General features: G+C 36.5%; 1 protein-coding gene across 1 annotated transcript in view; it reads left to right on the top strand.

Annotated features, from left to right (window-relative positions):
- The window catches only part of AIDA (axin interactor, dorsalization associated), a 40,944-nt gene that overhangs the window by 13,157 nt on the left and 9,516 nt on the right, over positions 1-18,271 (top strand). The window contains exons 3-6 of the mRNA XM_023203689.3: positions 3,759-3,812; positions 4,179-4,233; positions 10,275-10,338; positions 10,889-10,995. Of these exons, the coding sequence (XP_023059457.1) occupies positions 3,759-3,812; positions 4,179-4,233; positions 10,275-10,338; positions 10,889-10,995 (280 nt within the window). The remainder of the gene's footprint in view (positions 1-3,758; positions 3,813-4,178; positions 4,234-10,274; positions 10,339-10,888; positions 10,996-18,271) is intronic.

Raw genomic sequence — 18,271 nt, 5'->3', positions numbered from 1 at the left:
CAAAATTAACTTAGCTCTTTAATTGTCCATTTCTATTCCATCTTTTCCTTTAACTGATCTTTTGAGCTGTCAATTTTCCTAGCAATCACAATCGCCAATATTTTGAAAATGAAAGCATTTTACATTTTTATACCATATTGGATATGAGCAGTTAATTTGAGTGCTAATAATTCAAGTTTTAATTGTCAGTAATATACTCTGACACATGTGAACTTGTGCTTCTTAATCATTTTTCTGAGTCATCTGTTTCTAAGTGAAACAATTATAGTAGCAAGCGCTTGATTTTGATCTCAATACATTCTATATGTTTTAGAAGTTAATGCTATAGCCAAAATGATAGTGTTCTATTCCTCTTTAAATATTGAGGTTGGGTGTGGTTCCTTAAAATAGTTATGAATAATGCCTATGGAGGTATTTTGCCATAGTTCAGTAGATTTCTGTATAAAAAACTGTTGCAACCGGGTGCAGTGGCTCATGCCTGTAGTACTGGGAGGCCGAGGTGGGCAAATCACCTAAGGTCAGGAGTTCAAGACCAGCCTGGCCACATGGTGAAACCCCGTCTCTAATAAAAATACAAAAATTAGCTGGGCGCGGTGGTAGGTGCTTGTAATCCCAGCTACTCAGGAGGCTGAGGCAGGAGAATCGCTTGAGCCTGGGAGGCAGAGGTTGCAGAGAGCCGAGATGGTGCCACTGCACTCCAGCCTGGGCAACAGAGCGAGACTCCGTATATTAAAAACAAACAAATAACAACAACAACAACAAAACTGTTGCTTCTGCTTCAAGAAATGTTTAAATTTAAAATAGTTTATTAGTGGACTCATAGTTGTTAAACTACAGCATTTTACCTTAAATGTTAAAAGCATGAAATCACATGGATTTTATAGTAAAGAAAGAAAAGAAAGTAATGCTTTAAAAGACTTAGTAATTGACATATCTCACTTAATACAGACAAAATTCTTTTTAAAAATCAGTTTTCAAAGAACATAAAAGTATAGCTAAATGGTATTGATATAGAAATATTGTTTTGTGGCCGGGCGCGGTGGCTCAAGCCTGTAATCCCAGCACTTTGGGAGGCCGAGACGGGCGGATCACGAGGTCAGGAGATCGAGACCATCCTGGCTAACACGGCGAAACCCCGTCTCTACTAAAAATACAAAAAAAAACTAGCCGGGCGAGGTGGCGGGCGCCTGTAGTCCCAGCTACTCGGGAGGCTGAGGCAGGAGAATGGCGTAAACCCGGGAGGCGGAGCTTGCAGTGAGCTGAGATCCGGCCACTGCACTCCAGCCCAGGCGACAGAGCGAGACTCCGTCTCAAAAAAAAAAAAAAAAAAAAGAAATATTGTTTTGTTATATATATTGCTGTATTGCATAGAAGGCATTGCTGGTCTGCTACCATACCACCCTGAATGTGCCCAATCTCATCTGGTCTCGGAGGCTAAGCAGGGTTGGTCCTGATTAATACTTGTATGGGAGAAGGCATTGATGCCTAGGGCAAGTTACTTAACCTCCCTGTGCTTCAGTTTTCACACTTTTAAAATGGTTGTATCTAACTCATAGAGTTATAGTGAGGATTAAATGAATTAATGTTTGTAAATCACTTAGGAGAGCCTGTCACTTACTAAGTGTTCAGTAGTTGTTAGCCATCACTATTACTGTTATATTTATGTTTAGAATTATTTACTAGTTGTGTTAGAATTGAGTGGTGTGTTTGAATAACAATAATTTGAGGATGTTGGATTCTATGTAGAAAAGACTATTGCTGGTTTCTATGCAACAGTTTGAGAGTGAATAAATCTATGAATATCATGAAATCTTTTGTAGTTGCCATATATAAATGTAATTTTCAGATGTAATCTTTAAGTTTTCAGAATAAAATTGGACATCTTCTAAACTCTTGTACTGGGATTAAAAATAATTTTTAGAGATTGTGGAGATGGTTCAATATTGTCACTTGTTCTTCGGCATCGAGTGATATCTTGCTCAGTAGTGGTTTATTTTGTGAGTTGTTGTATCAGCCGTTTATTGTACATGCAGTAGTTATGTAGTGCCCACTTGCATAAGTGCTGGGGCCAGGACAGCACTTGTTACTCATCTTTGCTCCTTATTCACCTTCCAAAGAAAATGGATAAAAGAGAAAACCACCAAGCCCAATTTACTAAACTTTTGCAAGTTATCAATACATTTAGAAAAACATGTTTTTTTCCTTCCCAGAATATTCATTGTGTAGGCATTGCAGACATTGTACATAAATACTTTTATGATCTGGATTTATTCCTAATAAAAACTTAAGAAGCATCTCTTTTGGAAGGACTTAAAAGCCTTAATGGACATAATTCAGCTGCCTGCCCTGATATATGTTTCTTGTATGAATCTCCCTTTAATTTCCACCCTAGTTATTCCTATTTTTGTTCTGATTACTATTTACCTGGACAATTGAAATAACCTGATTGATTTTGCCTTTAATCTTTGCCCTTTCCTACTTCAACCTATGTATACTTTTATTACAATAGTCTTCTTTTTTTTGAGATGGAGTCTCACTCTCTTACCCAGGCTGGAGTGCAGTGGTGTGATTTCAGCTCACTGCAACCTCCACCTCCCAGGTTCAAGTGATTCTCTTGCCTCAGCCTTCCCAGTAGCTGGGATTATAGGCATGTGCAACCACACCTGGCTAATTTTTTGTATTTTTAGTGGAGACAGTTTCACCATGTTGGCCAGTCTGGTCTTGAACCCCTGACCTCAAGTAATCTGCCTGCCTCGGAGTCCCAAAGTGCTGGGATTACAGGCGTGTGCCACCACACCTGGCCACAGTAGTCTTCTTAAAGGGCAGATCTGAAAGAGTTTTAAAAAAACAAAAAACAAACAAAAAAAAAACCCTTCTGTGTAATTACTGCTAAAGTAATCACAGATTCTTCAGCTAGTTATTGGAGGTCCACCTCAGAATGACAGCCCACTTCTCCTAACTTTACTTTCCTTCTGCTTTCAGTTTGAGACTTGAGACAATTGAACCATGACAATTTTCTAAACTCTTTAATTTTAGAAATCCTCCTGGTCATTGGGGCTTGATTCCTAATACAGATCTTGTTCTGTTTCTTTAGGTCATATAATGGCATATCTTGCTAAAGCTCATACAATCAAATGTCTGCTTTCTTTTATAATGATTCTGTATTTGTCTTCTCTCTCCTAATACAACATGAGCTTATTAAAGGCAAACGCTATCTATGCCCTATCATTAATATCCATTTTACAGCTCATATTATATAAAACAGATCCAACTATAAAATTTATCACAGTTTATCACAATATCAGTTTTGCTTAGTGTTGCCTATGCATTTAATTAAACAAGTTGGTGTTGGACTTAGGTCAAAATTAAATTAGTTATACCATTGTGCTAACTTTCAGATATTTTTAAGCCTTTTAAAAGGTGAATTTTAGGCTTTATGGAGAAGAAAAGGTGAAGCTTGGAACAGAAGATACCAGGCAGCTCTTCAAATCATATCTACAGCTGTCATCAAAGCAAACTTGAGTTAGAATTAATTGTGGCACATGAGGTCAGGGGAGAATATATACTCACCTTCTCTCCCTCATCCCAACCCTTTGCCTCTTATTTCTTTTCTCTAAAGTCTGAAAGATGCCAGAAAGAAATAAAGTTTAACTTATTTAAGAGAATTATGGATCTTTTATTAATAAAAATTAACTTGATGATTTGAACTAACAATTATGATAATTTTGGTGTTTATAGCTTTGTCTATTCCTCTACAGAAAACCATAGGCAAAATTGCAACATGCTTGGAATTGCGAAGTGCAGCTTTACAGGTAAGGAGTTTTTCTCCTCTCCTATATAAGGAAAATAAATTATTCTGCATTATTCTCATAAGACATTAGACATTCATTTCAAAAGCAGTATTGTCTCAGAAGTGTTTTATAACAACGTATATTAAATTCATACTTTTTTAGTTCATGTTTTGTACATTGTAAAATAAAATATATGACTTCAGTTTTTTCTGTTATTTTTGGCCTGAGTGTTCCAAAAATAAACTAAAACCAGTTTGGGACTTCTCATTTTCTACCTTGAAAGCAAGAAATAGATTCCTTTTGAATATTTGGTTCTTGCCGCTTAAAAGACAAGGTGCAGTGAAATCTTTGTAGTGAAAAGATGTAATATGCTTATTTTAAATTTAGTCCACACAGTCTCAAGAAGAATTTAAACTGGAGGACCTGAAGAAGCTAGAACCAAGTAAGTTTAAGTTTATATTTTTTTGTGATACTCCTTTGGAAAATTAATCTATTATAGATGTTAAGGCTATTTAACAAAGATTCTGATTTGATTTATTTCTGTTAATATCTAGTCCTATGTGATTTTTTTGGGTGCTTTTGTTACTTCTGTAACATTTATAGTAATTATTTTTTGGATTTTATCTTCGCTATAGAATATATGAGGTTGTACCTCATCTAAGTGTGTATTAGCCTTTATTTTGTCTTGCTCACTTTAATAAAACCACAGTTACTTTGGTAAACTTTGCAGCAGCATCTAGTGGAGAAAGTAAAGCTTTAGTCATTGATGCCCATTTACACTACATGTCATTGAAAACTATACAGTCCAGCTGTTGGAGTTGCTCTGCAAAATATTTTTTTGTTGTCTTCATTTTCCTTTCTCTTTAAAACTTTTTTGAAGTAAATAATTTCTTCAAATATTTTGGTGGTTAGTGTGCTGCCATGTAAAGCTTTTTTGCTAGTTCGGATGAATGTTCTTTGCAATATGGGCAAATGCACAAGAGTTGAATATAAAACTAAATGAATCTAAGTCAATATTCTCATTTTTCATTGAGACAAGATTGCACATCTTAACATTTTCATGTAAATAGAGTTTATTTATCTATCTAAGTCAAATTTCTAAGCAAGGAATCATAAAATCATAGCATTTTAGAACAGAAAGGAGTTTTAAGAGTCATATAGTTGAGTCCTCTCACTTTATAGTTGAACAAAGCTGAAATGATTTGCTGTTTTACTTCAACCCTTAGTAGCCTCTTCTAAGGAAAATTAATGACTGTAACTTGCATTATGTTGAACTAGATTGGTTGGTTTTGCTAGTGTATTCTTCAGAGTTTTAAAAAATCTCTTGAAAATCATGTCTGAAATTCATACTGATTGTGAAAATACATTTAATTTGCTTATAATAATCCTCAGTCACATACTACTTCTTACTCAAACATATCTCTTCATGACCCTGTAAAATTCCCTTCCATAAATTCGTCCTTCAAAGTCCCTCAGATGTCCCGTCTTTCTCTGTTCCTCTAGCCATATTAAACGGGGCTTCCTATCTTTTATAGTAACACTTTTTATATCCATCTTCATTGTTTGTCCTGTATTTGTTTCACTCCTCAAAGAGATTGTGAATAGCCTTTGTATTTTTCCCACAGAGCCTAATTCAATGCTTTGTTTGTAGTATGGGCATGGCAAATTTTGTTACATTGAATAGAATTGAATGTCTTCAGGGAAACTTCTCTCATATTAGAAAATAATCTTTCAGATGGGAACAGGTACCCATTTTGCCTACCACAAAAATGAAACAAGTCAGTGGCAAAGAGAACACATGTTGGTATTTGTGTGTGTGTGCCATTTCTAGAGTGTAAGCTACAGGAGGGTGGCAGGTCCATGTTCTGTGAGAGCAGGCTGGGAGTGCAGTTTTTACTAGTAGGGTACGTCCCTGCATCTGCCATTCAGAGGTCCTCATTGTGTGGAGTCTACTGAATGAACCAGTGAGTCCCCAGCCCATGATGTACTTTGTGTTCATTTAATACCTTATATGAAATTATAAACTCACCTCTCCTCTTCTCTGCATCCTCCTAAAGTATAATTACTAGTACTAGTGGAAGGAAAACCCTATGTAAAGTTTAAGGTAAATCCTGTTTTTAAAGGACATTAGAATCCCTGTTATTCTATAATTGATGAAAATGGAAACCTATTCTACAGAAAATAAGAAAGGATCTGTTTTTGCTTCCAAAATTATCCACATAAATTAAATATTTGATACACTCTACACTTGCAAAAACAAAATAATAAAAGGTTATTATGCCAAAACAAACATTTCCTTTTCAAAGCATTGATACCTAAGAAAAGAAAATACTGTTTAATTCTTCTATTACAATACAAATGGAAGATATTCCTAGTAACTGATACAGTTTTCAACTTTTTTATTCGTGTTTTACACAAATTAAAGGATGAGTTTCCCCCCATTTTATTATTAAAATATTACTGTACGTTTTTGTTTCTGATATGAAGGACACATGGTCTTTTTTGTCACCTGTTCGCCTTTCCCATTCTTAGTATCTAATACAATATTATGTTAGTGATTAATTGATATTTATTGAGTTGAAGTTATCATTTACTTACAATGAGCTATCATGTACAAAGTTTAGAAAGGATGTTCTTATAATTTTTTAAAAAAAGTAGTGCCTTTTAGTGAGATCTGAAATGCAAGGATTCTAGTCAGCTGAATAGTGATAGAGAATGAGTTGTATAATAATGTAGGTTTATACTTGTACTTTAAATTTTTCTATGTAATTTCATGATTTTAAATCTCATAACAGACTCTGAGGAAATGTTCTCATTGTAGAATTGAGGAAACTGAGATTCAGAGTGGCTATGTGAATGTTCAAGTCATTGGCATAATTCTTGGGCTAGGATTTGATTTCAAACCTTCCAGCTTTCGTCTTCTGACACTTCTGCCTTGCTTATCAAACTTCTGCTATACAGTTGATTCTATTCCTTGAACAAGCCTGACTAGTTTCTGCCTCAGAGCCTTTGTTGTTGCTCCAGGCTGATTCCTGGGAAGCCCTTTCCCTTCAGCCGCCTACAGATGGTGCCTCTCATCCTAGGTCACGGCTCAAATGTCTTCTAATATTTTGGTTTTGAAAGGCTTACTCTGACTACCTTAGCTAAAGTTTTCCTTCTCTACTTAATCCATTTGCACACTCATCCTGTTTGTGTCCTTTATAACACTAATCACAGTTACATTATCTTACTTGTTGGCTTATTGCTTTTTCTGATGAGAGTCTGAGATCCATATATGAGGGCAAAGACTCTCTGTCTTGATCACTGTTCTCTTTAGCACCTAAATCAGTGACTGGAACATTATAGGCACTCAATCCGTATTTGTTGAGAAGAAGAAAGACAGAGAATGAATGAGAATATAGACACAAGCCTCAGAGTTCTTTCTCACTGGAGGGTTTGGTATACATTACATATATAAGAATGAATATACTATGGATTATGTATATAAGATTATATAAGAAGGTATAGATTATATGTGTGAAGAGTATAGATTATATATAAGATTATATATATATATATACAGGTATAGATTATATATATAAAAGAAGGAGATGAAGGAATGTTGGAGGAACTCATGGAATTGCAACGTGCAGTCTCTGGTTTTCCTCCTTTGGGATGCCAATATGCCACAACCATTTTAGCTCTAAACTGCAGAACTCCAAAATTAAAGATTGAATAAATTGAATACAAAGTCGTGGAAGCCTTTTAGGTCTTCCAGTTAACGCCGTGAATTCACTTTAATGTAAGCACGGGTAGTTACTGGGCACCCATAAGGCCAGAAATGAAGCTGAATTACATACCTACAGTACCCTTCAGAGGTAGCTAGAATTGTAAGATGCCTTTCTTTAAGTATACATGCCAGAATGTAATCATTGAAATACAGATTGATCACAGCCAGAACACAGGAGGTGGTCCCATATTGTTTGAAGACTTCTCTTCAGGATAAATCCCTCTTTGTGAATGTGTGTATATAAATATGGAAGTACATGTGTGTATATACATATGTAAGTACCTATGTGTATATATACAATCATTTGTCACTTAATGACAGGGATGCAGTCAAGGAAATACAGCCTTAGGTGATTTCGTTGTGTGAGCATCATAGAGTGCACTTACACAAACCTAGATGGTAGAGCCTGTTGCTCCTAGGCTACAAACCTCTACAGCCTGTTACTGTACTGAATACTGTAGGCAATTGTAACACAGTGGTAAGTTTTTATGTATGTAACATAGTAAAAAAAGGATAGTAAAAATACATATAAAAGATAATAAATGGTATACCTTTATAGGGTACTTACTGTGAATGGAGCTTGCAGGACTGAAAGTTGCTCTGGGTGAGCAGTGAGTGAGTGAGAAGTGGATATGAAGGCCTAGGACATTATCGTACACTACTGTAGACTTTATAAACACTGTACAATTAGGCTAAACTAAATTTATTGTAAAAACTGTCCTGTCTTTAATAACAAATTAACTTTACTATATATAAACTTTATTAACTTCAACTTTTTGAAACTTTTTGACTCTTTTGTAATACCATTTAGCTTAAATACAAACACTTTGTACAACTGTACGAATATATATATATATATTCTATATATATATATATATATATATATTTTTTTTTTTTTTTTTGAGACAGTCTGGCTCTGTTGACCAGGCTGGAGTGCAGTGGCATGATCTCTGCTCACTGCCACCTGCATCTCCTTGGTTCAGGCAATTCTCATGCCTCAGCCTCTGGAGTAGCTGGGATTACAGGCGTGTGCCACTAGGCCTGGCTAATTTTTTTGTATTTTTAGTAGAGACAGGGTTTCGCTATGTTGACCAGGCTAGTCTCAAACTCCTGTCTGCAAGTGATGCATCTGCCTTAGCCTCCCAAAGTGCTGGAATTATAAGTGTGAACCAATGCGCTGGCCACAAAAATATTTTTTCTTTATGTCCTTATTTTATAAATGTTTTCTATTTTAAGCTTTGTTTGTTTTTACGTTTTAAACTTTTTATTTTTTTTTTTGACAACTAAGAAACACACACACATTCGCTTAGGCCTACACAGGGTCAGGATCATCAATATCACTGTCATCTACCTCCACATCTTGTCCCACTGGAAGGTCTTCCGGGGCAGTAATACACATGGAGCTGTCATCTCCTATGATAACAGTGCCTTCTTCTGGATACCTCCCGAAGGACCTGCCTGAGCTGTTTTATAATTAACTTTTTTTGGGGGGAGGCTGAGGCAGGCGATCACCTGAGGTCAGGAGTTCAAGACTAGCCTGGCCAATGTGGCAAAACTCCGTCTCTATAAAAATACAAAAATTAGTCAGGTGTGGTGGCTCACGCCTGTAATTCTAGCTACTTGGGAAGCTGAGGCAGGAGAATCACTTGAACCTGGGAGGCAGAAGTTGCAGTGAGCCGAGACCATGCCATTGTACTCTAGCTTGGGTGACGGAACGAGACTGTCTCAAAAAAAAAAAAAGAAAATTAACTTTTTTTTAATAAGTAGAAGAAGTACACTCTAAAATAATGATAAAAATATAGTAAGTACAGTAAGTTCTATGTAAACAATATACTATAAAAAGTATAGTATATACTAGGCAGTTGGAATTTTTCAGCTCCATTATAATCTAATGGGACCACTGTCACATATGTGGTCTGTCACTGACTGAAACATTATTATGTGGTGCATGACTGATTATAATAATTTTTAAGACTCAGAATGCCAGGACTCAGTATAATAAATTTTGTCTTAAAAGAAATATGAGAATTATAACTTTGCTGCTACAAACTATCAGTTTGATGACATTGAGAGGAAATCTTCTCAGGACTGAAAATAAAATGTACTCCTGTATCTCTAACTGGGCATCTTCTATACAACTTTTTTTTTTTGAAACAGAGTATCATTCTTGCCCAGGATGCAGTGCAATGGCATGATCATGGCTCACTGCAGCCTTGACCCCCCGGGCTCAAGTGATCCTCCTACCTCAGCCTCCTGAGTAGCTGGGACCACAGGCCTGCACCCCCATGCCTGGCTAATTTTTATTTTTATTTTGTAGAGACAGGAGTCTCCCTGTGTTGCTCAGGCTCAAATATTTTAATTAAAGTACTATAAGGAGGAGGCCTTCTCTTTTTCTGGTACCCCATGTCTCACCTAAGACCTTGTAGATAGGATTCATTTTCCATGAGGGCTCTGAGACTCTGGAACTTACTCTTCTTGGAGATCTGACATTACTCTGAGGATAGTGGTACCTAGAGTACACCATGGATATTTTAATTTTGCTAAGACCTTCAGTAGACAAATGTACTGTGTAGCTCTCAAATGGTGGTAAGGCTGGGAATTTAAAAATATATATTAATATGCATAATAAAATTGATTAAAAATTAGTCATTTAAGATATAATTTTTTATTTTGCTTCATGGAAGAATTCATGTTTCTTTATCTTCTTATTCTAGTCTTAAAGAATATTCTTACATATAATAAAGAATTCCCATTTGATGTTCAGCCTGTCCCATTAAGGTAAAAGAAACATTTATATTTGTTTTCTTATTTTATTTTATACCTCTTTTTCAGATATTTCTGGGTTTTCTTAAATATCAACTTTGGTATTATTGATATCATTGACATCAACAGTGATAACAGTATATCAGCATTTTATTCTATTTTATTTTATTTTTGAGATGGAGTCTTGCTTTGTCGGCCAGGCTGGTGTGCAATGGCGCTATCTCGGCTTACTACAACCTCCACCTCTGGGTTCAAGCAATTCTCCTGCCTCAGCCTCCCAAGTAACTGGGATTACAGGTGCACGGTGCCACGCCCAGCTAATGTTTTTGTATTTTAGTAGAGACGGGATTTCACTGTGTTGCCCAGGCTGGTCTCAAACTCCTGAGCTCAGGCAGTCCACCCACCTCGGTCTCCCAAAGTGCTAGGATTACAAGCATGAGCCACCGCACCCAACCTATCAGCATTTTTTAATATCAGCATCTTGCCTGGGAAACGAGTATTTGTGAGGCTTCTCTAGTATATTTAGTTTTGCAGTTCGTTGTTTTTTCTGCCCTTTTTCATGTAGAAGAATTTTGGCACCTGGTGAAGAAGAGAATTTGGAATTTGAAGAAGATGAAGAAGAGGGTGGTGCTGGAGCAGGGTGTCCTGATTCTTTTCCTGCTAGAGTTCCCGGTAGGTATCACTTATTAAGAATAAACATTACTTAACTGCATCCAAAGTCAGGGTGTTTGAAACTTACTTTGGTGTTTGCTAGTGGGGCAATACAACCACTCTAAAGCTCATGCTAATCTTAGGCAAATTTTATTGGCAGTAGCTATTTCATAAGTATGGTGTGAAGTTATCTTACTCTCTGTGTCAGGGGTCCTCAGGACCATCCCCATGTTCAGTGATTCCCTAGGACGACTCACAAGGCTCGCTATATAGTTGTATTCATAGCTAGGAATCATTACAAGAGAACGCAAGAACAAAATCAGCAAACAGAAAAGCCATACAGGCAAAGTCTGGAGGTAATCAGGTGCAGGCTTTCAAGAATCCCCTTCCTGTAGAGTCACATAAGATGTGCTTAATTTCCCATGCAACAAGTTGCAACAACGTATGTGGAATGCATGATGTTGTCTACTAGAGAAGCTCTTTAGAGTCAGTGCCCAGAGCTTTTATTGGGGACTGGTTATGTGGGTACCTTCTGCCTGGCACAGACCAAAATTCCAGACTACAGAGGAAACAAGGTGTTTAGCACAAACCATATTGTTTACACAGTTTAGGCACAGTGACCATTCTTACCAGGGAATGGTGGGAACCCTCCCCAAATCCAAGATCCCAGATGCCAGCCATGGGCTGACTTTGCAAGGAGGTTTTCTAAGAATAACAGTCTTAGGCCTGCTATGTTAATTCTTTTCTGTATACTGTCATAAGTACTTCTTCTGTTTTGTTTTCTTTTGAGACAGAGTCTCGTTCTGTCACCTAAGCCCTGGAGTGCAGTGGCATGGTCTCAGCTCACTGCAAACTCTGCCTACCAGGTTTCAAGCAATTCTCGTATTTCACCCTCTCGAGTAGCTGGGATTATGGGCACATGCCACCACGCCTGGCTAATTTTTGTATTTTTGGTAGAGACAGGGTTTTGCCATGTTGGCCAGGCTGGTCTTGAACTCCTGACCTCAGGTGATCCACCTGCCTCAGCCTCCCATAGTGCTGGGATTACAGGCATGAGCCATTGCATCCAGCCATAAGTACTTCTTTAATTAATCAATTTGTGGTGGTTAAAAGTGGACCCATGGGAGTGGATACTGAACAATTGCCCTTTCTTCCCCATCTTGTTTTAGGGAAGCAAAGAATATACGGCAAACTTTTTTATTTCTGGAAGCTCTCCATGAGTATATTCCCTCCCTGTAAATAACCTTGGCAAGCACCCTGGGTAAATTTCTTGCCTCTCCCAATTACTGCTTTACTCTGTTCTGTTCTGTTCTTATAAAGTACAGTTTTTATTTCTGATAAACTAGTTTACTTTAGGAAGTATAGCAATCTGCTATAATATTGTGATGCATTTTAGAAGAGATTCTAGAAGCTTTCCATTGTAGTTAAATACAATCTGTGTGCTGTTCAGATAGCTTTCTTCATAGTTCATATTCCAGTATTTTGAATACTTCTTGAGGAGGAGTCATTTGGAGTAGGAACAATATAGGCTCGGACCAACAGATAACTGGGCTTTTGAGTCTGGGCTCTGCTAATCACTAGTTGAGTGACTTTGCATCTGTGTCTTAAACCAATCTGAACTTCTGTTTCTTTATAAAATGGGATAATGATAGTGCCTAACTCATACATAAGGTTATTGTGAAGATTAACAAGATACTAAGTATAAACCATTTAGCATCGTATTGTTCATATGCTTAATATTAGTGGTGGCTGTTACTCTTATCATCATCTCTACATGGGAATAACAGTACCTACACTGCAGGGTTATTGGAAACATTGCAGGCACTATCAATCAATGGTAGCTCTTATTGTTAATAATGTTTCTTTGGTACAAGGGCATTATTTCCAATCTACTTTATGAAGAGAGAGCTATATTTTTCTTGCTTTTATAGGGTATTTCAGGATTGCCAAGATGGTGAGATATTTTGCTGTTTCACTGACTCGATAATTTTTATTGCCTTTTCAAACTACATACTGTAATTGGTGTAGCTTCCAGTTCTATAAATTTCTATCTGATTTGGTTGTTTTCCTGCTTACTGTACTTCTGTAGCAAACAAGAAGCAGATGATGTAAATCATGAAATGGGCAGATTAAGGTCTTTATGGGGTTTAGATTGCCCAGTTGAAAAGGAACTTCTATCATAAATCCATTTGCTATGTAAGATTAAGCCCAAACTGAATTTGTATTCTGATATAGCATTGTGATATTTCGTTTCAGAGATACAAATGCATTACTGAACCCTTCTAGTCCCTGAGTTTTTTTCCCCCTAAAAGAAATAGTATGTATAGTTTAATTAACTATATTTGGTTTGGGATCATATTGTTCAGGGCCTGTCTTATTGAAAAATAACTTGTAAAATTATATTCATTGAAATAGCAAGATGATACTTTTTTTTTTTTTTGAGATGGAGTCTCGCTCTGTCGCGGGGGCTGGAGTGCAGTGGCGAGATCTCAGCTCACTGCAAGCTCCGCCTCCCGGGTTTACGCCATTCTCCTGCCTCAGCCTCCGGAGTAGCTGGGACTACAGGCGCCCGCCTCCTCGCCCGGTTAGTTTTTTGTATTTTTTAGTAGAGACGGGGTTTTCACCGTGTTAGCCAGGATGGTCTCGATCTCCTGACCTCGTGATCTGCCCGTCTCAGCCTCCCAAAGTGCTGGGATTACAGGCTTGAGCCACCGCGCCCGGCCAATACTTTTAATTATAGAGCAAGAAAGAGTTTCTTGTGACCCAAAGGGAACCCAAGATTTAAAATCAGTTTAATGTGATATTTACATATATGAAATTTACTTGGCTGGGCGTGGTGGCTCACGCCTGTAATCCCAACACTTCGGGAGGCCGAGGCAGGTGAATCACCTGAGGTCAGGAGTTCGAGACCAGCCTGGCCAACATGGTGAAACCCCATCTCTACTAAAAATACAAAAATTAGCCAGGCGTGGTGGTGGGCACCTGTAATCTCAGCTACTTGGGAAGCTGAGGCAGGAGAATTGCTGGAACCTGGGAGGCGGAGGTGCAGTGAGCCAAGGCTGTGCCATTGTACTCCAGCCTAGGCCAACAACAGTGAGACTGTGTCTCAAAAAAAAAAAAAAAAAAGAAAAGAAAAGAAAAAAGAAATTCACTCTTTTTAATATATACCTTTAATGAGTTTTGAACAACTCATATACTAACCACTACCACTGTTAAGCTAATGAGGTGTGAGGGTATGACGTATGGTTTGTAGATACGGTATGACCAAGAATAGTTTTTTTCTGATTTAAAATTTAAAATGACTTTCTAGGCAGTCTTTCATGAAAAGAAAAAAAAAAAGGTAGTCAAGCTTACTCACCTTTCTTGATATTAATCTCCTTCCTTCCTTTTCAAAATTTTTTAATTTCATAAGGCAAACATAATTATGTTATATAATTGGCTTAGCCAAAATGGGAGTTAACTTTTCTAAAGGTAGTCTTGGTAGATTTCATTTAAATAGAAAGTATAAGCTTATAGCCTATTATTTATAACCTAGAAATAAACTGATACTCTTGAATAGTAAAGCTATAAAATGATAAACCAAAGCAATATAACTTTAAAAATAGCCAAGACACAACTTTTTACAAGACTTTTAAAAGCATTTTCTTACTAAGTAACATGATCCAAGCTCAAATAGTCTTAGCAGTTTCAGAATTATTATGCATAGGTACTGGTTCTTCATCTCTTACATAGGCTTGTGTATGCATAAAACATTATTTTTGAAACTCACAATGAACAATGAAATTTACCTATTTAATGTCAAACATGTATTTATTTTCTGCTGTATAACTACTCAATTCTGAGTTGAACTTGAAAGAAGAAAACATGGATTTTATTTTCAGCTGAAATGAAGCAGTTTCTTTTCTTGCTAACACACATGTAAGAAAGTCAAAAACTGCAGCAAATGTTCATTGCTTTCCTGTGACTATCAGGGCATTCCTTTTTTTATGGAAATCCAGAACATGTTTAGGGGCCAAGCAGTTAATATCACCTGAAGTGTATGGTTATGTTTACAAACAACTTTAATCAGGTATAGTTTTAATTCAGCAGACCTACTCTAGTCATGTACCACCACACTGGCTAATTTTTGTATTTTTAGTAGAGACAGAGTTTCACTATGTTGGCCAGGCTGATCTCAGGCTCCTGACCTCAGGTAATCCACCCACCTTGGCCTCCCAAAGTGCTGGGATTACAGGTGTAAGCCACCATGCCCGACCAATTTTTAAAATATTCTTGAGTGAACTGGTCTTTGTTGAACAAACTTAGCCATTTCTGTGATACCTAGAGCCTCTTTTCATTTTATTTGTGAGAATTTTGACAGCAGCACCTCAGTGAAGAAAGCCATGAGTTGACAGTGTCAGGGTTTTCTGTTTGACACCACAGTGTACAGCCCAGGGCAGTTCCTCAGAGGTACACTTGAGGACAGGGCGTCCTTTGCTTGTCTGGGGCCTTCACAGCAGAAAAAATTTTCTTGAGTTCACCATTGTTTATAGACCTTACAAATGCTATAGCATGTCATTTATTGGTAAAATTTGTAGACTCAGTAGAGAAGCTATTTTTTTATAGTTTATCACAAAACCTCTTTAGGATCTGAAAAGTCATCTCTGTGTCCACTTATTGTGCAGTTTGGGAGTAGAGCCTTTTAAATTTCTTATACTATGTCTTGTCCTAAAAACATCTTGTAATTTCACATGCAGGCATTATGAGATCCTTGCCCACTGTGTGACTTTTCTTTCTCTGGGCCTTAAGTTCTGCTACTAAATAATTTTCTTTTTGAGCCCTTTTTAACTGAACATTACTTAAAAAAACAAAACAAAACAAAACAAAACTTTACTCTATTTTAAATGGCCATTAGGATATCAAAATAATCAGTATCTTTACTTATCAATGGTTGAGACTTATAGTTGCGATTTTTCAATTTTGTTGGATCCATCGCTGCATTGATAAAGTGTTTTTCACAGATGATGCAATTTGGAAATTATCCATCCAGGTATAACCTTATTAATAAGTAGTTCTCATCATTAAATGGACTTTTTTGTGTTCCCCAGTGCACTAGTGCAGTGAAAGGATTCAGAAGCTTGAAATTCATTGTTTTTACTTAGAGAGAATTGTCTCTATGCTTAGGCTTAGAACCTTCCTCTCCTAGCTCATACCTCTTCTTTAGAAGTCACATTGAATTGAAAAATTTCCTCCAGTTTCCTTTGCTACAAGTAGAGCATGTTTGCTCCAGCTGTTGGTGCATAAGGGAAGGTTGGGGCAGATAAAGCTGAAGAGGCTGACGTCAGACTGCTGTATAGAGCTCATCAGCTACCAGTGGCTTCCCCTATCTCCTGAAAAAAAAAAAAATTAAATGGACCAAATCAAGTGAGCATAATCTTAACTGCTTACTGCCATATGAGGCTCAAAGACCTATAATAAAATTGTTATAGGGGCTGCATAGTCTCTTTCCATCACTGTGAACCTGCATTGCTCAGTACAAAGCCCATTGCAGGAGCTGCAGATGGTATAGTTTTATAAATGTGGTTACTTATTCTCATATTACTCTATACAGTTGAATGCATCCATTTTTGTTTTAGAAATCTGGCTTTTAATACATTGCCTTGATTTTTAATTATTGTATGTTTTTATCTTTGACACACAAATATGTTAACTTTAATCTAGCCCTGGAATGGTATGGTATTACCCTAGTATTTTATCTTCTTTCATGCATATTATATAAGGCAGTACATTGATAATATGTTTTCAGGCCACGTGTTTACTAGAGCATAATAACCTCTAAAACTGTAAAATTCATTTATCATTCAACAAAATATTTCTAAAACAAAGATCTCTTTATGACTAGTGCAAACAATACAAACATGAACAGTTACTCATCCCCGTCTTTCAGGATGCTCACCATGTAAGACAGAGCCAAGAAAAGTACATCATCATGGTTAGAGGTGGACACAGTATATTATGAGTAAATGAAAAAAGGACTGAAGGAGTTTAGCAAAAGTAATCTAGCCAGAACTGAGACCCAAAGGGAGTGTAGGAGTTGACTAGGCAGGAAGAGAGCACATTAGAAACCACTGAGAAATACACCTTTCTATATTATCTGTTGTCTTAATTACATAGCTTCAGCTGTTCCTTAGTAAAGATAAAACTGAACCTTCATGATGGAGTGAAATGTTTTATGTTCTACCTTGAATTAGGGAAGAACTGAATAAAGTAGGTATCTTTCCGGCTTGGAATCACTGCCTCCATATTACATTGTTAGAAATGTATTTAGTAGTTAGATTAAACCTTATTATATTCTCAGGCAGAAAAAAAGTTTGTTGGTAAGGAAGAAAGAAATGTCAGCCTCGTTATTTCAACTAAAAGATCTAGACAATTACAGGTTATGAAAGTGATTCACCTAAAGGTAGAAGAATTTTTAATGTTTACTTGGGAGAAAATAGTCTATCATAAAAGGAACTTCTCTCTTTTGTCTGTCAGAAAACACCATAATCAAAGTCAAAATGACAAAGGACTAATATCCTTAATATATAAAGAAAATTTTAAGTTGTGACAACACCCCCAAAACTTTAGAAAATTGGTTAAAAGATATGAACAGATAGTACACACACACACACCCCCCAAGATATACAAATAGCTCTTGAACATATTAGAAGATACTCAACTTCACATATGATAAAAGACATGTAAATTAAAACTACTGTTGCTGAGGCAATAGGGAAATGGGCTCATTCATCACTGGTGGGAATAGAAAGTGGTAATAGTCCCTTTAAAGGAGAGTTCAGCAATAGCTCAATAATAACGAAAATATACAAGTTTTCTGAGTTTAGCAATCCTGTTCCTAGGAATTTTCTCTGAAGATACACTTCCAATAACGTGTAAAAAAAATTTTTTTAAATACTTGCATATACACCAGTTTCTTTATTGAGGTGTTTTTGGTAATAGTAATATATTAGAAACAACCTAACTGCCATACGAAGATTGGCTGAATGAATAGCCAATACATGGACTATTACAGAAAATAATTAGGAAAATCTCCATGAACTATTGTGTGATTTTTTTTTTTTTCAGAATATATTGTTAAATCAGCAAGATGCATATATCAAGGTAATTCACATTAGCAGATTAAGGAGAAGAATCTCATGATCTCAAGAAATGCAGAAAAAGTTTTCAGTTACATTCTAATTTCTTTCATGATTTTAAAACTTTCTTAGCAGACCAAGAACAGAACATTTTTAATCTGATAAAAGGTAACTATAATGAC

Source organism: Piliocolobus tephrosceles, chromosome 1 (assembly GCF_002776525.5).
Source record: "Piliocolobus tephrosceles isolate RC106 chromosome 1, ASM277652v3, whole genome shotgun sequence".
Classification (NCBI taxonomy): domain Eukaryota; kingdom Metazoa; phylum Chordata; class Mammalia; order Primates; family Cercopithecidae; genus Piliocolobus; species Piliocolobus tephrosceles.
The sequence above is the reverse complement of the archived record's forward strand: the minus strand, read 5'-3'. Positions and strand labels throughout refer to the sequence as shown.